Here is a 27,686-nt window from a genome sequence, read left to right on the forward strand (position 1 = left end):
AATGGGAAATTTAGAGAGGGATCACTGTTTTTCCCAGATCGTAAAAAAAAGCATCCTAGTGGGTTTTGTAATTAGGACGGGATACATGGCGTTAACTGTAAGGGTTTTTTGATCTGCGTTGTTCAGCTCCATAATCAAGAAAAACTTAGACTTGGTTTGTTCGTTTGGGCTATGATACTATAGTCAGAAAAAAGCATTTTATCAACCCCAGTTTTAAAATAGACATTTTAATAGAGCAAGACGACTTTATACACTGTCGTAAATGACAAGACCCATTAAAGTTCAGTATTTAGGTCAAGTTTCCCAACACCTGGGCAGTAGGAGTAGGCTGAATGCAGCCAAGAAGAGGTGGGAGGAGCAGCAGCAGGTCAGACCAGAGCCTGAGGAGATGCTTGGTGGCAAGAACATTGCCCCCGGGGATAGTGTTCAAATTGTTGTTAACTCAGATAGTTTGCTTTTCAGCGTTTCTACCACTTCAAAGATGCCACCAAAAATTCCAACTACTGAGATGGTACAAATGTGTTGAAAACTACTGTCCCTGAGGTTTCTCCATCTTCTCCTGTGCATACTTGGTCCAACCAAATCCCTCTTTCCTACTTCACCAACAGCCTTCTAATGGTTAAAGCGCCCATTAGCTTCTTCTCAGAGATACTCAGAGCCATATGCATTTTCTTTCTCAAAGCCCTGCCTAACACCTCGGAGTTTCCTCAGGGTATTTCTTGCTCTCCTGTCCTTGACCTGTCACTTTTCTTCTTCCACCAGGCCTTTTCTCCAGCCTCACTTGAGTCTCAGGGCAATCACAGTTTGCCCCATGATTTTCATCAGACCTGTGTGCAACTGCCCTCCATGTTTGCCGAGCACCATTCTAACTCTCAACATGGGACTTCTGTCTGTCTGCTGGACATCAACCTGTGTGGGGGACAGTGTCTGAAGTCACTCAGGGGAAACTGAATCTGTCTCCCTCCTCACAAGACTTTCTACTTCCTTATTTCCATGAACAGCAGCATCTTCAGCCACACAAGTGAAAAAATGGCACTTGTCTCTGGTTGGTCCTGTCTCCCCTTTTAAAAATTTAATTTTTTTTTCTTTTCAGTTATATATGCAAATATTGTTTCATGATGCAAGTCTTTTAGTTCTGGAAAATTTTCTTGAATTTTAGTACTGTCTCCCTTTTTTCCTTCTCTTTCTGGAACTTCCATTATCCTGTTGTTGAAATTTGTGGACTGGTCCTCAAGTTTTCTTATGGTTTCTCTCTCCTGTTTTCTATTTTCTTTATCATGTTGCTATACTTTCTAGATTTCCTCAAATTAATTTGACTACATTTTTGTTGAGTTTTTTATTTCTGCTATCATATTAAATTTTTTTTAAATTTTATTTATTCTGAGAGAGAGAGAGAGCACAAATGGGGAGTGGCAGAGAGAGGGAGAGAATCCCAAGCAGGCCCATGTTGTCAGCAGAGCCTGATGCAGGGCTTGAACCCATGAACTGTGCTATGACCTGGGCTGAAATCAAGAGTCGGATGCTTAACCAACTGGGCCACTCAGGCATCCCTCATTTCTATCATATTATTCATTTATATGGAAAAAAATTTAAGTGTAATATCCTCTATAACCATTTATCTCTGAGGATATTCATAGATTAACTTCCTAACAGCTTAATCTGTCTAGTTCGTTTTGGCCTCTCTTCCATGTTAGAGACTTTCCCCAAATGCCTGATGATCCTTGGCTGTTCACTCATACTTAAGAGTTGAACATTTAAATGCCCATCAGAAGGTCTATGCATTTGGGTGAGGTTTGTGACTGTGGGTTTCAGAGTAGGGTGACTTGGTGAGAAATTTCTTTGGGGAACCTTCCCATATAGCTTTAGGTCTTTTTTGGGGGGTTGGTCAGATTCCTCAGTAAAGTGGTATCTGGTCTTGTGGGGGAGAAGGCTGAGGACAACAGAGGTTCTCAACATTCAGTGTCTACTTAATTCCATTTTCAGTGTGATATGCCTATCCTCAGCTGTGCCTGGTGTTCCCTAGACCAAAGTCCCCGTTTCACTCTCTCTGGGAAATAAGCCTCTTACATACCTGAGAGAGAGCACAATGGTTTAGCTACACGAAATTGGACAGAGGGTCTAGAGGCAATTCTCAAATAGGCTTTCAATCAACCATCCCCTGGCACACAGTGCAATGCTTGATACTCCTGTCTTCAGGGAGATTCACCTGGTAATCAGGATGCTCAACTTTCTCCATTGCAGCCAAGAATTTGGTTTTCTAAGGTTTGCTCAGTCAGTCCTTGTGTCTCATTGCCTCTTTACTCTTGTTGTAGTGGGTCTCTGGAGAGAGAGAGCTGGATGCAGGCATTCAGCCAGGACTTGCTGCCTCATTGCCATTTCCACTGCCCTTGACTCCAGTGGGACTCCTGCAGGCCTCTTTCTAATCTTGCTGCTTGTCCGCCTAGCTACTATATTGCTATGGAAGTCACCTTTTTTTTTTTTTTTCAAACACAAACCAGTCATTTACTCAAAAACCTCAATAGCTCTCCATTGCCTATAAAACAATTAAAGCTCTTTAGCATAGCCCCGAAGGTCGTGGATGATCTGACCCCAATATCCCTTTCTAGCATGAGATCGTGGAGAACAGTATGAGGACATTGGAACCAAACTGCCTCGATCCATTCTCTGGGCTCTGCCACTTTACCAGTTGGGTGATCTTGGCCAAGTTACTTATCTCATCAGCAACACAAGGATTATAATAGTACCTGCCCTCCAACATAATGGCGAGTATTATTAGAGCCATTATTAGAGCTAAAACAGTGGCTGGCATAGGAAGTGCCATGTGAGTGTTAAAGGAAAGCCTCTTCACACCTGTCTCCTCCAGGAGATTATCAAGTCCTTGGAGAGGGCTCTATCCCATTTAGTCAGCATTTGTGGGACATATAATGGCACAGACATGATGCTATCCACAAACATGATGCTATCCACAAACGACTACGTAAAAGGAGCTTGGCAAATGAAGACTGACTAACGATTAAAATATAATGGGACAAACCCTACAATACAGGAAAGAGCACAGTGAAGAGAATAGGAAGCATGTTAAGATCTAATGGTTGAGAACAGTAGGGGAAGGCTTCACAGACCCGACATTTAAGATGGGGCTTGATGAACAATTATGTACGACAAAAGGTTGTGCTGCTAAGACAGTGGGTGGGGGGAGACCCGACAGGTGAGGCTGGAGAAGCAGGTTGGGGCCAATTGCACAAGGCCCTGCATAACCTGTTTGAGTCTGTATTTTGTTTCAACCAGTTTGTCAATTTCACCATCCTAGCATGCTGGGAATGCCAAGACAATTTTGAGGGGTTAAAGGTATTTTGTTACTAATAATAGCTGAAAGGCGCTTCATTGGCAATTATTTAAAAACCAAATTTGAACACATTTCCAAATAATGTTCAAGATGCCAGCCATAAAAGAACACATACTTAATGATTCCCTTTATAAAAAACAAAACCAGGCAAAATTAGTCTATGTTGTTGCAATTTGGGATGGTTACAAGTGGACAGTGACCAGGAGGGGATCCCAGCAGGACTTCTGGGGTGCCAGTAGTTTTTTGATGTCGTTACTGGTTCCACAGGTATGCTGTTTATGAAAATCTATCAAGCCATACACTTATATGTGGAACTTGCTATATCTGTTAATATTTCTAGTTAAAAAAATAAATTAGACTCATGATACTTTGTGCTTACTTGGAGACACATTATGTGTTCACTTAAAGAAGTGGAGCTACAGGCTGGGAACTCATCACGCCAAGCATCACTAGTTTGGTCTTCGTTTATGGGCTAACTCAGAAGGGCTCTTGGATACTCTGAATGGCCAAGGATAGCCAACATCAGTCACCTTGACCACTAATAGGACTTCATGAGTGTCTGACAAATTGACTTATACCCAAAGGTCAGAGACTGAAATACCAACACTCAGTATACGTAGAAGATGGCCTCTTCCCTCATTTTAGGTCTAACAAGGGGCTGATGGTTCCTTATTAACTTTATAGAGAAAAACTGGTAGGTCAAAACCACAACAGTATAAGCATGTCTTTTAAGGCATTCAACATGTATGTACCTTTAGGAGCATAAAGAATCCAGTTTGTTTTTTGCTTTTCTTAAATAAAAGGTTACTTTCACTAAAACAACAAAAATAAAACTATGCACCCAGTTAAAACAAACAAATAAAAGAGTAAAAAAAGATATACAACGAGAAGCCAAATCTCCTTTGGATTGGTTTCCCAAGGCAATCAGTTAGGACTTTCTTATGTAAATGTTTCGTACACACAAAAGCATATATAAATGTATAGGTGCATTACTCCTGTCCCCTTCTTTTCTTAAACAGATGGGAGCCCTATATATTCACTTGTTTTTTCCTGCAGATACTTCATCTCTGTAAACATGGATATAACCCATTGTTTCCACAAGTATAAAGTCTTCTATAGAGTATATATGTTATTTAACCAGGTATTTCTGCTTTTTTTACAATGTGCATCGTACATCTTTGAATACACATTCTTTAATATGCTTTTTAAATTATGTAGAAACTGCCCCAATGTATACCAACTGTTACCAAACTTGCTGACTTCTGCATTTTTTTTTTTTTTAATTTATTTATTTTGAGAGAGAAAGAGAGTGTAAGCAGGGGAGAGGCAGAGAGGGAGAATCCAAGCAGGCTCCACACGGACAGCGTGGGGCCCGAAGTGGGGCTGAAACCCACACACCAGGAGATCATGACCTAGGGTGAAACCAACTGAGCCACCCAGGCACCCCTTGACCTCTGCACTTCTATTTGGTTAACATTAGCATCGCATTGCTGTCTCAGTTAGCAGTCCTCTTTTTAGTTCCCCTGATCTTTCCACTTCCACCTGAATGAGTACTAAGCCTGATACAGGGCTCTATCTCATGATTGTGAGATCATGATCTGAGCTGAAATCAAGTTGGATGCTTAGCCGACTGAGGCACCAGGGGCACCTTACAACGATTTTAAATAGAAGTATTATCTAGTGATTGAAAAATGTGTTTTAAAGAATAGACTCCTTTTCACAGAACAGACCATACACCTACATATACAGAGATAGTCACTGAGATTTTAAGTTCTTATGTATCATATTACATGTAAATACCTCAGAGGGAAATAACAAATAACACTGGATTAAATAGTGTCATTTCCAAAACTCACATCTACCCAGAACCTGTGACTGTGACCTTATCTGGAAATAGGGTCTTTGCTGATGTAGTAAGATGAGCCCATACTACACAACAGCAGACCCTAATCCAATGATTGGTGTCCTTGTAAGAGGGAAACTGGATAGACACATACAGGGAAAACCTCATGTGACAACAGAGGAAGAGACTGGAGGGACACAGCTCCAGGCTGAAGAATACCATGGAGTGCCAGCAATCGCCATAAGATAGGAAGGGGCAGGGAAGGTTCTTCCCTAGAGCCTTGAGAGAAAGCATGGCCCTGTTGACTCCTTGATTATGGACTTCTAGTCTCCAGAACTATGAGAGAATAGATTTTTGTTGTTTGGACCACCAAGTTTTGTGGTAATTTGTTACAGCAGCCCTAGCAACCTAACAAAATGACCAACCCAAATTTGAACCCTGTAAATTTCAAGTGATTTATCAGGTGACTTGGCATTTGATGTATATTTGTCAGTCACTAGGTTACTTCGAAAGGACAAAAAGATAGACTTGATTTAGAGAATGCTTGTGAGGGTGTTTTGGTTTTTTGTTTGTTGTTTTTTTACTATTATCTCATTAAGGCACAATTTACATTAGGGAAAAACAGCTCCTGGAAATAAAGTGCTACCGTCTTACAAGGCGTTCATACTCTCATTATATGTTGCCCCGATACGTTTTAACAACTTTAAAAGTGCTGTGGGATTATACGGGAAAAGATTTTTCTTCTGCAAGCGGTAAACAGCACTTTGTAGCTCCTCAAAGCACTTCAGTGTTTTGGAAGACAGTCCCACTTCAGAGACGTTATTTGGGACTGTATCCCAATCAACGGAGAAGAGAATATTAGATTGTTTGGGAACCAGAGGCCTTGACTGAGGCTCGAGGCTCACTTCTCTTTCATCCCCACTTGTTCCAACTGTGTCCTGAAATTTCTTCACTGCTTCTTGGTGTAAAGATACTTGTTTACTGTTTGCTGTACGCTGGTCTGTGCCTTCTACCTCAGAATCATCAGAGCTGTCATAATCTACCAGACTTTGAGAAGCGCGTGGGGGAGACGGGCTATCAGCCAGGAGCGTGGCGGGGGTCTCCTTGGGCATCACAAGCTGGTTCAGAGGTTTGGAAGAGGCATCAGAAACCCAGGAGCCGGAAGCACGGGCATTTCTGTGATTACCAAGAGCAGCCGAAGGTCTCAGTTCTGTTTGGTTGCTGCTCGTGTCTTGGACAAGTGAGGGGCTACAAGCACAGATATTTATGTTGTCTTTAGATTTGGTTACATCAAAATACTTGCAGATCGTGAAAAAGTCAGTCCAGTCTTTTTGTAGTAACTTTAAATATTTAACAAAATATTCAAGGAAACAGGTTTCTGATGAAATCAAAAAGTCAAGAAGAACTGAAGCATCAAATCCTATATTTTTTAGTAAGAATAAGAAGACGCAGTGTGGATTATAGCCATATTCATGTGTGTGATGGTTGCACATTTCTTTTTCTTGGGTCAAGCTTTCAGCAGCTTTACATTCTCTGAAAATAAAGGCAACAGAGACCTCAGATTAATGACTTTTTACAAAAATAACAGTTTTAACAGATATAATTCACATACCACAAATTCAGCTATCGGATTATTTTCTAATCTATGCATTATCTTCAACGAAAAAAACATCAAAACAATCTCTTCCTCTACAAACTCTATATAATAACCCAAGTCAATAAAATAAGTAAAATTCAGGGACCTTGGCAGTACTAGTTATTGTCTGCCAAAAAAAGTCCTCTGTCTTCCTGTCTTGACATCAGAGTTCCTCACGCCTACAGGTAACTAATTGCATGGAGTAAGGTGGGGGCTGGAGACTGACCTCCTTCCTTTCCTTCTAGGGTCTCCTCAATAAGGATGGGTACGTGACCCAGACCGCCAGTCAGAGTGCCTCACGCTCCTGGCTACAATGACTGCTTCCTTAGATGAATCTGTGACCCAAGCAGGCTAATCAGATCCCCCCGCTGGGACTTTTGCTAGAGCTATTAAAGATTGGAACTGTAAGGCTGGTGTCAGCTGGGCACTGCCAGCAGCCCTGCCTGAGAATGAGTGCAGAGAAGAAGAGCGATGATCAATGACGTGACTGTATCCCTGTGTATACGGTGACGTCTGATGCCAACATGACCCCCTGGAATTTCTAATTTTGAGCTAATAAATTCCTTTTTTTTTTTTTTTTGCTTAGACCAGTTTGTGTTGGTCCTTTTACAACCAAACAATCTTAACAGATACAACTACATTAGGAAAAATACGTAGGGCATGAGCACATGCCTCTCTGGACATAGTGAAATTAAGAAAGTTAGAAATTTAATTCAGAGGCTTCCTCCTTCCTGAGGAGTAAGAAGTCAGCTTTGAGCACAACCAAGATCTATTTTAATAGGCATGTGTGTTTTCAGATTGAATTTGTGTCTCACTGTTTTGGAGCCTAACTCAAATCACATGCAGGAATTTTGTGTTCTTGATTAGAACCTTTTGAAAATTGGCCCCAAACACTTACAGTCTGAAGGCAGCCACTGCCAGCAGGGCCATAATACAAGTCAGAAACTGGCAGCGTGACACTGTGCCGTTGGTCATTAGTAAGAAATCCCTTTCTCTGAAGCCAAGAAAGAAATGGAAATAAGGCAAATACTTTAGGACTTTAATAAAGCAGAGCAGAAATAGTGTAAAAGGTCATCAGTTATTAACTCCGTAGCCGATTACAGCTATTTGCCACGGGATGATATGACCCCATGTGCAGCTGCTTTACTAAAGCAGAAACAGGATCAGCGGAAACCATGTCATCACTAACAAAACTTCATGACCAATTTCACATATTTGCATCAGGTTGGTATCAGCCTCAGTGCAACTGTATACTAAAATGAAAATTTCAAGCTGCTGCTTTGGTTACTTACACGTTTGTACTCACCTTTAAAAAGGTGAAAGTCCTAGAAGCTCATTATGGGAAAGTTAGTCTTGGGGGTGAAAAGCATTTTTGAACATCGATTAAATTAAGGTTCGGACAATGGTACTAACGTACTCCTGATCGCACAGGTGAAACTGATGAAGCGTAACCAGAACCCGAGTTTTCCAGCCCCATGGTCTGGTTCTACTGCCTTAGATCTGCCTACCCAGCCAAGTTTTCATAATGAGAACTCAAATGTAATCTCATTTTCATGTAGGGCAGGGTTAAAGAAAGGAATTGGAACTTATAAGGAAACCACAAGATTGTTACGGATTTTTTTCCCCCCTTAATGATGGAAAGTAAACAGTATGTCCAGCACATTATTAAAAATGTTTTCTGCTTTCCTGGCATGTAGTTACTACAATTACTTTAAAATCTACTGGCCTGATCAACGTTAGGTAGATGCCCAATGATGCTCTGGCAGCTTCCACCATGTCATCGTCTTGTTCTATGAAGACCCTGGAGATCCACTCACATGCATTGTGTGGCTGAAGGGAGGGCTGAAGGTGAGGCTTTAAGAAGGTCAGTAACTGAGCCATGAAATTCTGTAAACCAACTTCAAAAAATGCAAATTTCAAAGAGCAGGCAACAGCTCAGGAATGCATTTATATCTTGCTACATAGAAAGCTATAGCATTTCAAGTATTCCAACATGCATTATCATCATAATTCACACTTTTCAAAAATCCTGTGAGGGATGAGCTCTCTTTTGCAAATTAGGAAACTGAACATCAGAGAAAAAGAAGTGACTCATTCAAGAAGATACAATTAAAATGTACAACCAGATCATCTACTTGCTGCAAGTGCCAAATAATGGATGCTCTCTGAGAAGCAAGAGTTACATGAATTCTTGCTAGAAACATACAAATGAAGGAGTAGCAGACAAAAGAAATCACTTCGCTGGAAGCTGCAGCTGTCTGTTACTAGAAGCGACAATGCAACCAAGAAAAAATCATTTTGCCTTCAAAATAACAGGAAAAAATTTTGTTTAAATATTTAAAGTATTAAAAGAAAGACTACTATCAAGCACAAAAACCAAAAAAGTTTTGGGGAGTTAGTTGTAACCGCAATTTAAAACTCTGACTTGTAGAACATATGCCACCTAGTGTTGTAAATTATAACTGTGCAGGGTGAGGATGGTATCTAGGATGTAGTAATTACACCGTAAATGGTCTCCATTCAAAGCAACGCAGGGAAGTCACGGCTTACAATTCAAACCGTTCAGTGAAACTATATGTTGCTTGTTTAGAGACATCTACTATTCCTTTTTATCACATGAAATGGAGGACATGTCTTCCGCAACACCTAAATTAAATATTCTACTTTAAACAGAAGTCTTTGGAGTTAAGATCCTGAATATTATATGTAACAATTTCTTTTTATTTTTTTTGTTTATTTATGAGAGAGAGAGAGAGAGAGAGAGAGAGAGAGAGAGCATGAGTGGGGGAGGGGCAGAGAGAGAGGGAGACACACAATCCAAAGCAGGCTCCAGGCTCTGAGCTGTCAGCACAGAGCCTGACATGGGGCTCGAACTCACAAACCATGAGATCATGACCTGAGCCGAAGTCAGACGCTTAACCGAGTGAGTCACCCAGGTGCCCCTATATGCAACAATTTCTTAATCAGTGTAACTTCTCACGTTAGTTTCAATTCATTTCCTAGTTATCCATTATCTACATTAGTAGTTACCCCAATTTTATGAAGCAGAATATGAATGAAATAGTACAAATATCTTAACTGAACAGACTTATAGCACCTGCCTTGAAGCGACTCAATAACACCTTTTTAACTTTTGTCATTAATTATACTATATGAATTCAGTTTAGCCCACAAAAAGTTGACTTGTTTCTTCTTTTTTTAAAAGCTTATTTAAAAGAGAGAGAGAGAGGCAGAGAGAGAGAGGAAGAGAGACACAATCCCAAACAGGCTCTGCACTGTCAATGGGGGGCTCGAACTCATGAATTGTGAGATCATGACCTGAGTGGAGATTAGATGCTTAAACTGACTGAGCCACCCAGGTGCCCCAAAGTTGACATGTTTCTTAAGGGAATTCTAATTCTTTTTTTAAAAGAAAACTTAATAAATTATAACTATGATAACATGTAGATTAGTGAAGTTATAGTCCTAAGATTTGATAATTATGAATTATTTTATATCACTAAACAATTACTCGTCACTTTGCACACAAAAGGAATTCAGAGAATTACCTTTCATTTCATTTGCTGAAGCACAGTTTTGAAACTTGATTTCTAAGGATTTAATGATAAGTAGGCTTGCTGCTCTGAGGATTACATGATCTGGACCAGGGACACGCTCATGTGCAGGTTGAACTTCATCTCCACCGAAGAAGGGAGGTTTTCCGTGGACAGACAATGTCCTCAATAAGCCCAAATCCACAGCTTGCAAAACAGCATCAGCTAAAGCCAACATGTCTACACCTAAATGCTGATCTGGTGGCATCAGGGCAGGGCCAGATCCCCGACACAGATCTTCACCCACTTTCCAGAGAAGGCACTTTTTGATGAATATGATGAACCTCCTTTTGACAAAAGCCTGAACGGGCCAGGTAATAACACCTAGCACACAAGAGGGTTTCAAAAATAAAATCCTCTGGCAAGTGAAATGTAGCTTCAGATGGACTCTGGAAGCTATAAGAAGTTCAAGCAATTCCAGGGAACATATCAAGCTGTTTATTATTTTAGAGGTGTCTTGGCAGCTTTCAAAATGCTGAGAAAATAAGGAATTGTAAAAAACTTCAAAAGCAGTGTCAAAAAGAGTCAGGAACTGCTTTAAAATTTCTGCAATGATAAAAACAGTAATATCAACAACAAGAAAAACAAAGCCTTCTTAAAACACAATTTACAATTCAATTTTTATAAATACTATCACTTTACACGATGAAAAATGGATTTGGATTATTTCACTCATGTGAACAAGTGAAGATACATATAGGATAACGGCTAATAAGAGGAGGTTTTTATACACAATGGAATACTACCCAGCCATCAAAAAGAAATCTTGCTATTTGCAATGACGTGGATGGAGCTAGAGTGAATTATGCTAAGCGAAATAAGTCGGTTAGAGAAAGACAAATACACAGGATTGTACTTGTATGTGGAATTTAAGAAGCAGAACAGATGAACACGGGGAAAAAAGAAAAGAAAAGGCAAACCAAAAAACAGACTCTTTACAGAGACAAACTGAGGGTTACTGGGAGAGAGGTGGCCAGGGGGATGGGCTAAATGGGTACTGGGGATTCAGCTGGGCACTTGCTGGGATGAGCACTGCGTGTTGTATGTAAGTGATGAATCCTGAATTCTACTCCTGAAGCCAATATTACACTATTTCTTAATTAACTAGGATTTAAATAAAAACTTGAAACAAATGAACAAAACAAAAGAATAAAAGCTAATAATCATGGTTAATTATCCTTTTTACAAATATCAATAGCATCAGACTATGAAAGGGATACATAATAATAAAGAGGTTTAATTTTTGTCTTATGTTTTATTTTAAAAAGGTATCTTCAGTCAAAAAATTTGGAGGGAGAGTCTTTAGTTTTTCATACATGAGGACAGATCAGATGCTGTAAAATAAATTTTAATCTTCATTATAAACATCACGCCCCTTGGGAGCAAAAGAATGGCATTTATGGGGGACCATAATTTGTACCTGTTTTTTGTGAACATGTGTCTTTAAAGATTTCCTTTATTATAAAAGTAAGGGTCCAGAGGCAGTACACTGCTTTCTCATTTTCAGGGTATTCAGAAAGATTTGTCTGGCAAAAAGCAATCCAGGAATTACTTAATGCTATCTATGACAAAAAACAAAAAGTAAAGTTATAACATAAAATTTTCTTTATAATTACAAATTACCTATTATATACAACTCCATATAACATTTCTTATTCCCTTGGGGGAAAAAAAAAGCAGAGTATTTGGAAAACAAGGACACAAATATCCTAATATTCTTCAACTAAAAAATTCAATATGCCATAGAAATAAAATCTCAACAGTGAACATGAAAATATTAGCAGTGATTACTTCTAGGTGGTAGGATAATGTGTGGTTAACGTGTGGTTTTTATTTTGTTCTTTACGCTTTCTCCCATTTTCTAGATTTTCTACTACAAATACCACCTTTTTGTATTTAGGACAAAAATGTTGAGAAAACAGCAAGGAATTATAGCTAAAATAAATCAGTAGGTGCTTACATTTATTAACGAATTCTGAGATAAGAGAAAAATCTGATGCTGTTTGTTTGCATTTTTTTTTTTTTTTTTAATATTATGCTGAGGACCATTCTTATAATTTATTTATGTTAAACCTGTAAAAATGGTCTTGGTCTTCAGCAGGGGTTCCTAAATCTTTCTTTGGAGACAAGGAAGAAGGCCTACCTGCTCCTCTGAGAAGCTGAAGAAAGTTATGGACTGACTTGAAACCCATCCTTGAGGTGAAGAATCTGATTTATAATGATTTACAACATATTTAAGACTCTAATCTTTGATACAAGTCACTATTATATTGCTCCATTCTTACACTTTTGTGGATTTATGTGTTCTTAGGTGAGCAAACATTTTATTGGTACAAACATCTGAAGGGGAAAATCGAGGGCCAAAGAACAATTTTAAAGAAACTATAAAAGAAGTAACATAATTTGATTACTTATCTTACCTCTTCTCTCATTTGGAAATACAGAAGTAGTGCAAGGCACTTGGCAGCCATGTGACATAACAATTTATCCGAGTTTTGGAACATACAGGTCTATGGGAAAACAAATAAGTTTATCCACTATTGCCAAATGTTGTCAAAACTTTTGTCCTAAAAATCTGCATCTAAAGAAAAAAAAAAAATCCACAAAAAACAACTGGCTTACTAAGGTTGAATCGATGTCAGAGGATTTTAAAAGAATTGTAATTATATCTCTGTATTTTTCCTTTGCGTGGAAGTCAGTTTCAACAGACAATATTCTGGTTATCATCACTTTGATTACTGTTAACTGAAGGAGCATGATTTCTCGGGCGCTGCACGTCGGAGAGTGTCTCTTCAAACACACAGACACTACGGAAATGGTACCCAACGTGGTGCTGGGTGGCTGGTGCCTGCCTTGGACACCACGGCGGTTCGAGCATTCTGGAGAAGCGGCTGTAGAGCAATCCTGAGCTAAAACTGCTGGGTTGAGATAAAAGATGTATTCCTGGCTCTCATTTTCAAGTGTGGCTCCCAGAAGTACCTTCTTGTAGAATTGTTCTAACACTTCAAAAAAAGCTTTCATTTTGACTGCCAAAATACATCTCATGAGAAAGCTGACGACTCCAAACTGTAAATATTAATCTTAGAAATGCGATGAATCTCTAAGAGGGTTCTTCGGTGAAACCTAAAATAGGAAAAATAATTTTTAAATTACAAGTGTTATATACATCGTAGTACAAGGGAAAGGCATCTGTTTCCACTTAATCATTAGTCTCTCAAAGGTAAGGACGACTGCTTAATTTCTAAAATGGAAAACTGGTAATAAGAACATTATTTTAAGACCATAAAAACGAAATGCATGCTTTCTGTAAGATTTAAGGCCATAAAATTATTTTTAATTTTATCGGAGCAGAAACTTCACCTTCCCTCTAACATTTTTCAGTGGGCCACAAGGGCTTCTCAGCCTTGGCACTGACACTCGGGACTGGATAATTTTGTTATGGGGAAGCTGGCCTGTGCCTTGTAGGCGGCATAGCAGCATTCTTGGCCTCTACCCACTAGATGCCTATAGCACCTCCCTTGGGGGCAAACCCACTCAGGCTGAGACCCATGGGGCTCAATTCCAATTCATTAACCTTCATCTCAGGGGCGCCTGGGTGGCTTAGTTGGTTATGTGTCCAACTCTTGATCTTGGCTCACTCCGATCATGATCCCATGTTTCGTGGGATCGGGCCCCATATCGGGCTCTGTGCTGACAGTGTGGAGCCTGCTTGGGATATTCTCTCTCTCTCTCTCTCTCTCTCTCAAAAATAAATAAATAAACTAAGAAAAAAACACTTTACCTTCAATGTACAGATGAAAACCTAGTTAGATAGTTATGTGGTCAAACTATTGTGGTTATGATGATTAATTCCCAACTTGAATTTAGTGATAATATAAAGATCCTTAGTCACCGCTTTCAACATTTAATAAAAAATTTAAAAATGCCATCCCAAGGAAAAAACAAGATGTTAATAAGCAAAAGTAATCCAAACGGGAGCACACTGTACTTGTAGCTGGATACAACTTTAGACGTTCGGGTGTCCCTGACTCTGACACAATGGAGACCAGCAAGAGTGGGGAGAAGGGGTCAGGCATGGCTTATAAAGCAGGGAATATGGACAATCACTGATAGATGAATAGAACAGAAAATATTACGAGTAATAGGAGTATTAATGTAGTTACTAAAGAGCAAGATGATGAGGAAAAATTTAGGATCTTGGCAGAAACTAGAGATTACTGAAAATCCAATGGAATGCTGAACCTCAGGAAATTATCTGATCCTCTGGGACTCAGTCCTTTCATAGCCTTTGAGCTATTTCACACCTTTGTAAGTTGTAGATTACTGATAGCAATGCAAATAATTGTTGTCTTACAACATGCAAATACAAGACTACACTGTATTTAACTAACTTGAGAATAACGGGGGAAAAAAAAGAATGTAAAAAAAACCCCCACTAAAACGGGGGGGGGGTGGGAAGGGGGAACCCCCAAATCATGTAAATAATTGTCTGGGGAGGGGCAACCCTCCCGTCGGTGGGAAAAGCCAATTATGTTTTCTATTTGTAAATTTATTTCCACATTTCTTACTCCATATAAACTCATGTGGCTCTTTAACTTTTCCTCTTTAGGCCAGTTGTGACATTTGCCTAGTTCTTTCATTAGTTAACGAGTTAAATACAATTGCCGATAAAGTTCATTGTGTACTGGTGATGATTTTGTTGTCTGACAATCTACCCTTTAATATACTCCACGGCCTTGCCTCATCTACTCTGGCCCATTTATAAATGTCCTGCCCATCTTTAACCTCAGTCATCCCTGGAGGAAACCTACTAGGAGTCCTGTCACTTACTTTGGGTTGGTCTCACTTCTACAGTATGGCCCACTGACTTGCCCCTGCCTGGTCTTTAAACCTCCCTCACTACAGGTTTCTTTCCCTGGCTTAGCTTCTAGGGCATTTCAACTCCTGATTCCTACCCTCTCCTCCACCAAGATGAACTGCCTTGTTTTTGTCCTGTAAGTATTAAGAAACCTGTAAATTTTAATGTAAAGTTATGAGTGAAACTTTGGTTAAGTTTCTCTGAATCCTCTTTTCAAACTGTGGCATACATCCCACATCATTTGGAAATGTAAGTAATTATCGGTAACTTTGTTCTATCTGACAAAGTTCAGTGTTATCTGTTACCCTGAACACTGTGCTCCCAGAAAGCAAAAATGGTTAATGTTACAAGAAAGTGCTCACCACATTCCCAGATAGGACTGCCCTCCATGCTTCCTCATTGACTCCCTTGTTTCATAAAAACTCACATTCTCTCCTTCTTCTTTGAGAGGTATTCTATTAATGAACATTCTCCCTTTTGCAATAGCCTGAATAAACTTATCTTCTTAATTGTCTGGTGAGTTCCGTCTGCCACAAATCAGAAACTAGTTTTCATATTCTACTTCAAAGTCCATTTCCATTGTACTTATTTTACTTTATATTTTAGTTATGATAGTAACATTTCTTGCCAATAAAACCAATAACATCTTTTACTTAAGTTGACATAAACTACTGACACTTTTGTATGTCAAATATCCTATGACAATAGACTATTTTAGGTTTTAACTAATAGCACATGTGTGAGTGTATTATAATTTTTAGCCACAAAAGAAATTATCTTTATTTCAATGCTACAACAGTAAAAACACTTCCAATAATATTTCTATATATCTTGTAAGTTCTTGAGTTTTTACCATGAATGAGAATAAGATTGCTGCTAATCAACCATTTTTGACCTAGGAAAAGGGCCATTTCAGCACTCAAAACTGAAGTGGATACCAGTAAATGAATAAATAAACAAACAAATGAGCAAGTGAGCATTTCGGGGGGGATATGGGCTATTTTCTGTCATAGTGGGACCCAGGTTCTCTGGTAAGCGTGGTCGCGAGAAATCAGATCTAAAAGTTATAAACTTTCAATCAAGGAGAGACATTTTCAAAATGACTCTTTATAGACAGAAGAAAAAACAAAAGCATCAACGGGGGCCCACACATGCCAGGCAGGTGTAGCAGGGCCAAGGAGAGGCTGCCCCGAAAGGTGCCACTTTGGCACATTGATTATTTCAAATAAAAGTTACTTAAGAGATGGCCTGTCAAGAACGCTCAGACCCTCCTCCGCTGTCCCTGCCAAAGCAGGAAATAAATCTCCCATGAGAGGTGTCCTCCCTGTATCAGGAGGTAGAGATGCCCTTACCTCTAGAGATAGGGAATTTAGAGCCAAGAAGGCTGTATAACAACCCTTGTGACTTTTTACTAATTTATTACCCCAGCCCAAATTCTCTTTAGAATTCCTTACTAATAAAAGCTCCCGAAGTTAAGTTTTCTCTGTCCTGTTACTTCTTCACAGATTTATTGTCTCTTTGTCTAAAAACTATAAAAACTGCTTATCTTGGTCATTTCTTTAGGCGTTCTGGTCATTATTGGGCCTCTGTGCACACATCATAAAACTTTTTTTCTGTTAATCCATCTCATATAAATTTAATTCTTAGTCCTGCTGGAAGGCCTTGAAGCTTGAAGGATGGAGGAAGAATTTTTCCTTCCCTTCACACGCACCAAATGAATGAAGAGGACAGATGCTAGGCTGGTTCTTCTGTGACTAAGCATCAATCTTTCCTCATGACAATGTCTTTTCAAGTACTGGTGCTGGCCAAAGAAACCTGCACTGAAACAAACGTCTGTGAGCAGCCTGTGGAGAATGATAGCTTTTTTTGTGAAAGGAATTATAGTATTACATGAAAGGACAAATCCTGCAAAAACGAACTAGGGGATTTGACCAACCACACTTTTTCCCCCTGAAGTGTCATTCCAAGGTTGGTACATCTCAAGCTCATTACCAGCCTGGGCTGGAGGAAGACGTACCCCTCAGACAAGCTTTTGAACAAGCCATGCTAGATATACGTGAGAAATATGTCTAGCTTGAGAAGGAAACAAATATTAGGAAAGGTCTGTTTGGGACAGTAAATGGGTAGTGTCTTTCAAAGAGTTTTTTTCAGAAAAGGCCTCTTGGCAGAGGAGAATGAACTCCACCACCAGACTGCCTAAGGGAATACCTAGTATAAGCATAAAATTTGCCTCCAGTCTTTTACTGTTGAAGTGCTATAAATGATTTGAATTGTGTATTCTATTCCTAATAAACTGTGTTTGTCTTAATATAAAAACAATATATTCCCACTCATCTTCACATAAAGTCGATGCTTTGGGAATAATAATTGTTAAAGTTTACTGAGTGCCTACTATGTACCAGACACTGATCTAAGTGAGTGATAGTTTCACAACAGATTTATGAGGTGGATAATTATCATACCCATTTTACAAATAAGTAAATTAAGGCAAGGAGAGATAAAGTTAAAGAGTTAAGTGGCAGAGTCAGGATTTGAACTGACAAAGTCTGATTTGAAAGCCTGGGGTCCTCCTCAAATTTTGTCTGATGCTCCAAGCCTCAGGACAATGGATGAACAGAGGAGCTCTAATAAGCTTCCAAATCGAAAACTTTGTGAGTGAAAATTCACACAGACTAATCTTCAACACTTTCTAGATTTTCTCCCATAATACTGTAAAGCAGAATACCTATTCTTAGAATGATTTTCATATGCTGCACAAAATCTAAACTCAAGGTCAATTACCAAACAACTTCCCAACGCAAACCAAGATTACTTTTTTCAAAAGACACTCAGCAACCAAAGGTTAAAACACTAATCAGGACATCCATTTGATTGAATTTTTATATTAAATTACTTTCAGAAGATACATCAAACCCAAGATGAAAAGCCAAAGTATCCACACATCATATATCAACATCAGCCTATCAACGGTTAAAGGCGGTATAAATATGAGTGATTAAGACCTTGATTTTACTTCACTTAAAATAGTTTCAACTCTTCACAAAAACTAACTCAAAATGGATCATGGGCTTAAGACTTAAAATAAGACTTTAGGAAAAAAGAAAAAAAATAGGAGAAAAATATTTGGGATTCAAGGTTAGGCATAAAGTTCTTAAACTTGGCTCCAAAAGTACAGTCTATAAAAACAAAATTGATAAACCAGACCTCAACAAAATTAAAAACTTTCGCCCTGTGAAAGACCCTATTAAGAGTATGAAAAGACAAGGTATTGATGGAGAGAAAATATTGGCTACTCACATATCCAACATGGCGCTAGTATCTAAAAATCTATAAAGAATTGTCAAAACTTAGTATTTTAAAAGATAATAATAATTAGAAAATGGGCAAGAGACATGAACAAACCTTTCCCTGAAGAGGATATACAGATGGCAAATAAGTGCTTAAAAAGATGTTCAACCACATCAGCCACTGGGGAAATATAAATTAAAATCACATTAAATACCAGTATCATTATAACTGAAATAAAAATTAGTGACACCAAATTCTGGAGAGGATATGGAGAACCAGACCACTCTTATGGTGCTGGTGAGATTATGAAATGGTACAGTCACTCTGGAAAACAGTCTAGTAGAGTCTCTTTAAAAAGCTAACATACTCTTAACCATATGTTCCACCAGTTGTGCTCCTTGGTATTTACTTGAAGGAGCTGAAAACTTATGTCAACACAAACACCTGCACACAAGTGTCCACAGCAGCTTTGTTCAAAATTTCCAAAACTTGGAAGCAATTAAGATATCCTTCAGTGGGTGAATGAATAAAGAAACTGCGGTACATTCAGACAATGGAATCTTATTCAGTCCTAAAAAGGAAGAGCTATTGAGCCATGAAAAGACACAAAGGAACTTTCAATGCATAGTATTAAGTAAAAAAAATCAATGTGAAAGGCTATATATTGTATGATTCCAACTATAAGACATTCTGGAAAAAGTAAAGCTATGGAGACAGTAAAAAAATCAGTGGTTGCCAGGGGTTGGGGTGGAGGGAAGGGATGAATAGGGAAGCATCCCTATTAGGGCAGTGAAAATACTCTGTATGATCCTATCATGGTAGATACGTATCATTATATCTTTGCCCAAACACAGAGGATGTACGCTACCAAGAGTGAACCCTAGTGTGAACTATGGACTTGGGAAGTAGGTTCATCAATTGTAACAAATGTACCACTCTGATGGGGGGGTGTTGATAATGCAGGGAAGGGCTATGCATGTGTGAGGGGCAGGAGGTATATATACGGGAAATCTCTGTACTTTCTGATCAGTTTTGCTGTGAATCTAAACCTGCTCTAAAATAAAAGATCTTTAAAACAAAATAAGAAACTAAACATGCAACTACTATATGACCTAATAATTACACACCTGGTCATTTATTCCAACAAAATGAAGACTTACATTCACACAAAAACCTGTACATGAAAGTTCACAGCAGGTTCATTTATAATAGCCAAAAACTGGAGATAACCCAGATGTTCTTCAATAGATGAATGGTTGTCCTGTGGTACATCCATACCATACTGGAACGCTACACAGCAATAAGGAAAGAACTATTGATAAATACAATAATTTGGATAGCTCTTACATAATTAAGCCAAGAGAAAAAAGCCAATCTCAGAAGGTTGCATATTGTATGGCTCTACTCTTGAAATGACAAAATTAGAGAGATGGAGAAGAGATTAGTGGTTGCCAGTGGTTAGGGAGGGCCCCTCCCGCTTAGCAGTAGGATTATACAGGCCAACACAAGGGATCCTTGTGACCATGGAAGTGGTGAGAGCAACACTAACCTGCTGTATGTGATAAAATTGCATAGGACTAAATATACATACAGATAAATGAACAGAGGTAAAACAGGAAATCTGAACAAGATCAGTGATTGTACTAATGTCAATATCTAGCTTCTGATACTGTACGATAGTTGTGAAAGATGCTACCATTGGAAAACTAGGCAAAGGGTACACAGTCTCTCTCTGTATTATTTCTTACACTTGCATGTGAATCTACAATTTCTCAAAATTAACAATTCAATTAAAAATATCATAATTTCAGGGGCACCTAGGTGGCTCAGTCAGTTAAGCATCCAACTCTTGATCTAAGCTCAGGTCTTGATCTCAGGGTCATGAGTTCAAGCCCCATGTTGTGCTCCAAGCTGAGCATGAAGCCTACCTTAAAAAAAAAAGAAGAAGAAGAAAATATAATGATTTCAGCTACAGACATCAGCCTTCTGATCCCAAGCATTAATATGCACAGAATTTCATTAATATCAACTTTATCTAAATGTAAAGATATTAGAACTTTGATTCTGAAAATTCCTAGAGTGAAAACTAAGCAGAATGGCATTTTAAAATGCTAAAAAGTATTTAAAAAATTTTTTTTGTTTATTATTTGTTATTGGGAGAGAGAGTGCAAGCAGGGGAGGGTTAGAGAGAAAGGGAGACACAGAATCTGAAGCAGACCCCAGGTTCTGAAGTGTCAGCATAGAGCCTGATGTGGGGCTCAAACTCAGGAACTGTGAGATCATGACCTGAGCAGAAGTTGGATGCCTAGCTGACTGAGCCACCCAGGTGCCCCTAAAAAGTATTTTCTTAAAAAATATTCCTAAGTAAGGGGCGGTGGCTCAGTCGGTCAAGCATCTGACTTCAGCTCAAGTCATGATCTCGCCATTCGTGGGATTGAGCCCCATGTTGTTGGGCAATGCTGACAGCTCAGAGCCTGGAGCCTGCTATGGATTCTGTGTCTCCTTCTCTCTCTGCCTGTCCCCTGCTCATGCTCTGTCTCTCTCGCTCTCTCTCAAAAATAAACATTAAAAAACCTTTTTTAATATTCCTAAGTAAAAAATAGGTAGAAATTTTAAGTGCACAGTCTATTCATTAGAAAACATTCTGCCATCACCCAATTTCAAAATTATCAAAAACCAAGCTGCTAGTAATTTAATCCTTTTTTGTATGCAGAAAATAAAAACAACAACAAAAAAGGTGCCACTATCTCTTTAGGATTTTCTTTAGATAACCTATATATTTAAATTCAGAACACAGAAAAATAATTACTTTCATGGTCATTGTTATAATGAAAAAATGATTTCTATATATGAAAAGCTACTATAGTTTGTCAATTGACTGAAAAACTCAAAACTGGGCTTTGGCCAAATGCAACAGTAAGTTCAAATCTGATCATAGCTCCACAGGTCACTGAATCTACATTGCTCCATTAATGAAGATGCTGTGATTCTAAAGGCAGAAGTTGAGACTTCTAAACAAAGGCTATCCTTCCATGATTCTGGTTTCTGTCCCAACTAAGACAGCAATCATTATGTCTAAACAAACAAATGAACGAACAAACAAATAAAATGAGTCTAGTTAGAGTCTACAGAAAGTTCAAGGGTGATGCCAAAGTCAGGGGAGGCTGAGGAGGGTGGCTAAGGCACTGACAAGGCCTGGAAGACAAAAGGAACATAGCTGGTGAACTGTGATTTCAAGTGGACCTCCCTCCCCTATAAAAGATGGACGCAGAAGGGATATCTTCCAACAGCATGTCGCGTGCTTTGCCCTCCTACTTCTACTCTTCATCTTTCTCCATGCCCCAGTATTCTCCAATATTGGAAGTCCTAGTTAGAGCAATCAAGCAAGAAAATTAAATTAAAGTATCAGAATTAGAAAGGAAGAAGTAAAACTATCTCTATTTGCAGATGACATGACTTGACATAAAGGAAATCCTAAAGACTCAACCAAAAAAATGTTGGATCTAATCAAAGAATTCAGTGAAGCTGCAAGATACAAAATTAAATATGAGAATGAGTAGCATTTTGTTACAGTAACAACAAGTTTTCTGAAAAAGAAATAAAGAAATTGATCCCACATGTAATAGCACCAAAAATAAATAAACAAACAAAAACATTTAGGAATGAATGTAACTAAGGAGGTGAAAGATCTCTGAAAACCACAATGCACTGATAAAAGAATTCAGAGACAAAATACATGGAAAGGTATCTCATGTTCACGTATTAGAAGAATTAATATTGTCAAAATGTCAATACTACCAAAAGTCATCTATAGATTCAATGCCACCCCTATTAAGATTCCAATGGTATTTTTTTTAATAGAAGTAGAAAAAACACTCCTAAAATTTACACAGAACCACTAAAGACCCCTAAAAGCCAGAAAAAAGCCTAAGAAAGAACAAAGCAAGAGACATTACAGTTCCTGATTTCAAGCTACACCATAAAGCTATAGCCATCAAAACTGGCATGAAAACAATCAGACCAATGAAACAGAATTGAGAGCCCTGAAATAAATCCCCACATGTACAGCCAACTAATATCTAACCATGGATTCAAGAATATTCAATGGACAAGACAGTCTTTTCAATAAATAGTGCTGAGATAATTGGATATTCACATGTAAAAGAATCAAATTGGATCCATATCTTACACTCACAAAAATTAACTCAAAATGAATTAAAGACTTAGATATAAGAAGCATGAAACTCCTATAAGAAAACACAGGAATAAAGCTCCTTGACATGGGTGTTGGTAATTTTTTGGATGACTGCTAAAGCACAAGCAACAAAATAAACAAGTGGAACTATGTCCAACTAACAAGCTTCTGCACAGCTGAATAAATCATCAGTAAAGTGAAAAGAAAACCTACAGGATGGAAAACAATATTTGCAAACCGTACATCTGATGTCCAAAATACATAACGAACTCGTACAACTCAACCAAAAAACCACAAATAATCCAATTTAAAAATGGGCAAAGGAAACAAAACAAAAGCAAAAATGAACTATTGGGACTTCATCAAGATAAAAACCTTCTGCACAGCAAAGGAAACAATCAGCAAAACTAAAAGGCAACCAATAGAATGGGAGAAGACATTTACAAATGACATATCAGATAAAGGGTTAGTATCCAAAATCTACAAAGAACTTCTCAAACCCAAAAAACAAATAATCCAATGAAGAAATGGGCAAAAGACATGAGAATAGACACTTTTCAAGAGAAGACACCCAGATGGTTAACAGACACATGAAAAAATGCTCAACATCACTCATCATCAGGGAAATACAAATCAAAACCACAATGAGATACCATCTCACACCAGTCAGAATGGCTAAAATTAACAACTCAGGCAACAACAGATGTTGGCAAGGATGCGGAGAAAGAGGAACACTTTTGCGCTGCTGGTGGGAATGCAAACTGGTGTAGCCACTCTGGAAAACAGTATGGAGGTTCCTCAAAAAATTAAAAATAGAACTACCCTACGACCCAGAAATTGCACTACTAGGTATTTATCCAAGGGATATAGGTGTGCTGTTTCGAAGAGACACATGCACCCCAACGTTTATAGCAGCACTATCGACAATAGCCGAAGTATGGAAAGAGTCCAAATGCCCACCAACAGATAAATGGATAAAGAAGATATGGTGTATATACACAATGGAGTATTATTTGACAATGAAAAAGAATGAAATCTTGCCATTTGCAGCAATGTGGATGGAACTAGAGGGTATTATGCTAAGCAAAGTTAGAGAAAGACAAATATCATTATGACTACACTCATATGTGGAATTTAAGATACAAAACAGATGAACATAGGGGAAGGGAAGCAAAAAGAATATAAAAACAGGGAGGAACACAAAACATAAGAGACTCTTAAATATAGAGAACAGAGGGTTGCTGGAGGGGCTGTGGGTGGGGGGATGGCTAAATGGGCAAAGGGCATTAAGGAAGACACTTGTTGGGATGAGCACTGGGTGTTATGTGTAGGGGATGAATCACTGGATTCTACTCCTGAAATCATTATTGCACTATATGTTAGCTAACTTGGATGTAAATTAAAAAATAAAAAATAATAAAAATAAATAATTAAAAAAATAAAAATGGGCAAAAGAGCTAAATAGACATTTTCCAAGGAAAATATACAAAAGGCCAACAGGTACGTGAAAAGATGCTCAACCTCACCACTCAGGGAAATGCAAATTAAAACTACAATAATGAGATATTACTTCACACCTGTTAAGAATTGCCATCATGAAAAAGAGTTAACAAATGCTGGCAAGAGGTGGAGAAAAGGGAATCTTTGCGCACCGTTGGTGGGAATGTAAATTGGTGCAACCACTCTGGAATCTGGAAAGCAGTATGGAGGATCCTTAAAAAATTAATAACAGAACTACCATATGATGCAAAAATTCCACTTCTGGGAATATACCCAAAAGCATAAAAAAAAAAAAAAACCAACCTGAAAACATATCTGCACCCTCATGTTCCTAACAACATTATTTAAATAGCTAAGACATGGACGTGATGTAAGTGTCCATTAATGGATGAAAAAGTTGTGTAATATACATACAATGGCAAATTATTCTGCCATAAACAATGAGGAAATCCATTTGCAACAACACGCATGGACCTTGGAGGCATTATGCTAAGAAAAATACTATATAATCTCACTTATATGTGGAATCGAAACAAAAGACCACTCCAAACTCATAGAAAAAGAGATAAGACTTGTGGTTACAAAGGCAGACAATGCAGCGGAGAGGAATTCAAGGAAGGTGGCCAAAAGATACAAACTTCCAATTATAAGTTCAATAAATACTAGGGATGTAAGGTACACCATGACGACTATTGCTAACACTGCTGTACGACATACAGAAAAGTTGCTAAGAGAGTAAGTCCTCAGAGTTTTCATCACCAGAAAAACATTTTTTTTCCTTTTTTTCTTTCATTTCTTTTTATTGTATCTATATGAGAAGAGGGGTGTTAGCTGCACCTTCTGCGGCAACCGTTTCACAATTTATAAAAATCACACCATCATGCCATATGCCTTAAACAGACACAATCGTGTATGCCAATTATTTCTCAATAAAATAGAAAAACAGTTGGCATCTTTAAGTGTTCAGTCCTCTATAGCCTCTCTCTTAGAGCAATTTCATGGATTCTCAATGTCTTCAATTATTATCTCTATGCTAACAACTCCAGAATCCAGTTAGGGTCTAGGTGTCTTCTGGGTGCTAATACCCAAGTATGCCCAGAGAGTTTTGGGCTCCAGACTCAAAACGCTATCAGAGAATTGCACTTGGAGGTCCCACAGGCACCTTTAGCATAAATTCAGCTCAACTTCTAAGGTCCCTCAAACTTGTTTTCTCTTACATCTCACTTTAGGTGTATCTCCGAGTCAACCAAGCTAGAAACTCAGACATCTTCCTGGAACCCTTCCTCACCCCAATTCTCTCCATTTTCACGGCCACTATTGCAGTACAACACTTCTGCCCCCGACAAACTAACGGATTTTTTTGCTACATGGTTGTTTCTTATGCCACATCACACCCTTCCTCTGAAAAACCCCTCCACCTTCCTTAGGAAAAAGTCCAAACCCCTGGACAGGGCTTAGAGGTCCTTCAAGATCTGCCTCTTGGAATCCCTTCAACTTTCTGCCCCACAAACTAAGCTACAGGATTTTTCTAAGGTCCTCAAAAACCATGCACTTTAAGGGTTCCCAAGCTTGGCCTGATACCTTCTGACTAAATCACATTCAACTTTCTCCCTCCCACGTTCAACCTTTAATGTGGAAACCTGCAGTCCAGGGGAAGGCTTTCACATATCCAACTCAGGATTAGGGGGCCGTGCCAAGTGCTCCCTCAGCCTATACTACACTATTTATCTCACTGCATGGTCTATAAATATTTTCTAGTTTGGTTTACCCACACTTTGACTATGGGCTTCCCTAGGCAGGACTGAGGTGTTTGCTTACATAAGCCAGTATGTAGCTCATGAGGAAAGCACCAAAACATGTACTCCAGAATGAAGAATAGTGTATAAGACAACGTGGGGGGGGGGGGGGGGGGAAAGGGGGCGCGTGCAAATTCAAAGTGTTTGCAGCGACCCCCACCGGCCACACAACATCTTAATTTATCTTATTACTTAAAAGTAATTGGCATATTAAATTACTTCTTTTATATAATCAGATAGGCCTTTCTATGTAGACATTGGTGGTAGCCAAATGTTTGGTATATCAGATGGCTCAGTTTAAAATAATGTCAATGCTTGTTTAGATTACTCTAATAGCCTTCCAGATTTGCAGTAACCCTGCTCTCAGCTACAGTCTTTCCCCCTGAGCAGTCAGGGATTTTTTTCAAAAAATAAATAAGATATTGTGATTTCCCTACATGGCTTACAATGTCCGGCAAAGATCCGCAGTTTTTCCCACACCCCCAACCTTACTACCAATCATTCTCCCTCTTACTCACTCTGCTCAAGTACGGGGGTCTTCTTTCTTGCGGTTGCTGTTAAACAGCAAAGATTATTCCAGCATCAGAGCCTTTGTACTGTTGATTCCACCTGCCTTCAAAATTATCCCCACCCCATCGCCCCAGATCTTGGCACGGTTGGCCCCTCCTCATTCAGATCTCAGCTCAAATATCACTTTCTCAGAGACCTTTCCTGACTACTTATCTAAGATAGTCATCACATCCTAGTCAAACTCGATCCCATTATTTGCTTCACTTTCTTTATATAACCTATCCCTTTGTGATAATTTTGTGTTTATCTGTCTCCTATTTTAAAGCGAAAGCTCCACGAGGACAGGTGATCGCACCTCTCTTGTTCACTGTTGTCTCCCTACCGGCTAGAACCGTGTCTAGCCAGTTAACACTTTCTAAATGAATACACGCACTCAATAAACCCGTCCATCTCGCATTATTTTCCATTCTCCTTTCCCCTCCATTGTCAGAAATCCGTGAGGGTCGCTATCCTCGCAGGAAAGCTCTTGCAGCGTTACCACCGTTCCAAAGAGAGTCCTCTTCTCCTCTCCGGGAGAGGCAAGCCCAGCCTGGTCGGTAAAGGGGCCTCGGGAACCGAAAGACGAGCCACAGACCCGGCACCCGCCTCTGAAAAGCGCTGAGGAGGGGCGGCGACACAGGGTGCCCCTCTCCTCGCTTCCTGCGGACTGCGGCCACCCCAACCTTAGACCCTCTGACCTGCCTTTCAGTCGGCGGCACACATTCCTCCCCCGCCGCCGAGCTCCGCGGCCGCTCCCAGTTACCTGCCAGGGATCTGGCTTGGGAGACTCAGCCTGGCCACCACCATCCTAACCCACAAAACCGCCTTCCGGGCCACCGTACTTCGCGGAAAGTATAAGCTAGTTTCTCCTTCCGCATGCGCAGAGGTCCCGTTCGGCGTACAGTGTCTCTTAGCAACGGCTTCGAGTCCCTCCGCCAGGGGCGGAGCATCGGAAGCCACAGTGGGGAAGCCGAGGGGGAAATGAGTGAGGCCAATCCGAGACGAGTCCCAGCCTCGATCGGCACGCCTCCTCTAACTGTCGCGAATGCGCAGATGGCTTTACGGCAGGCAAGGGGTGGGGG

General features: G+C 39.3%; 1 protein-coding gene across 11 annotated transcripts; it reads right to left on the reverse strand.

Annotated features, from left to right (window-relative positions):
* Positions 1 to 5,090: 5,090 nt before the first annotated feature.
* Positions 5,091 to 27,504, reverse strand: LINS1 (lines homolog 1). 11 transcript variants are annotated; one of them, XM_027067929.2, is made up of 10 exons: positions 27,368 to 27,448; positions 26,574 to 26,609; positions 16,988 to 17,091; positions 15,639 to 15,803; positions 13,041 to 13,541; positions 12,839 to 12,928; positions 11,839 to 11,980; positions 10,374 to 10,964; positions 8,552 to 8,723; positions 5,091 to 6,722 (listed from the first exon to the last, which is right to left on the reverse strand). In XM_027067929.2, the coding sequence occupies exons 5-10, from the start codon at positions 13,461 to 13,463 to the stop codon at positions 5,840 to 5,842; spliced, it is 2,301 nt and encodes a 766-aa protein (XP_026923730.2). In that variant the 5' UTR covers positions 13,464 to 13,541; positions 15,639 to 15,803; positions 16,988 to 17,091; positions 26,574 to 26,609; positions 27,368 to 27,448; the 3' UTR covers positions 5,091 to 5,839. The 11 variants fall into 11 exon arrangements, with proteins under 11 accessions (XP_026923730.2, XP_014924492.2, XP_053079603.1 ...); XM_015069006.3 differs by having other exon boundaries at positions 16,988 to 17,096; positions 26,574 to 27,463; XM_053223628.1 differs by lacking the exon at positions 26,574 to 26,609 and having other exon boundaries at positions 27,303 to 27,435.
* Between the last annotated feature and the right edge of the window lie 182 nt (positions 27,505 to 27,686).

This window comes from Acinonyx jubatus, chromosome B3 (genome assembly GCF_027475565.1).
Source record: "Acinonyx jubatus isolate Ajub_Pintada_27869175 chromosome B3, VMU_Ajub_asm_v1.0, whole genome shotgun sequence".
NCBI lineage: Eukaryota > Metazoa > Chordata > Mammalia > Carnivora > Felidae > Acinonyx > Acinonyx jubatus.

Coding starts and splice junctions, on each gene's coding strand:
- LINS1 (XM_027067934.2), bottom strand. CDS start 13,463: ATGAGATGTATTTTGGCAGTCAAAATGAAAGCTTTTTTTGAAGTGTTA. Junction 11,981..12,838: donor ATTTCCAAATGAGAGAAGAG/GTAAGATAAGTA, acceptor TTTTTGTCATAG/ATAGCATTAAGTAATTCCTG. Junction 10,965..11,838: donor CACATGTTCACAAAAAACAG/GTACAAATTATG, acceptor TTATCATTGCAG/AAATTTTAAAGCAGTTCCTG.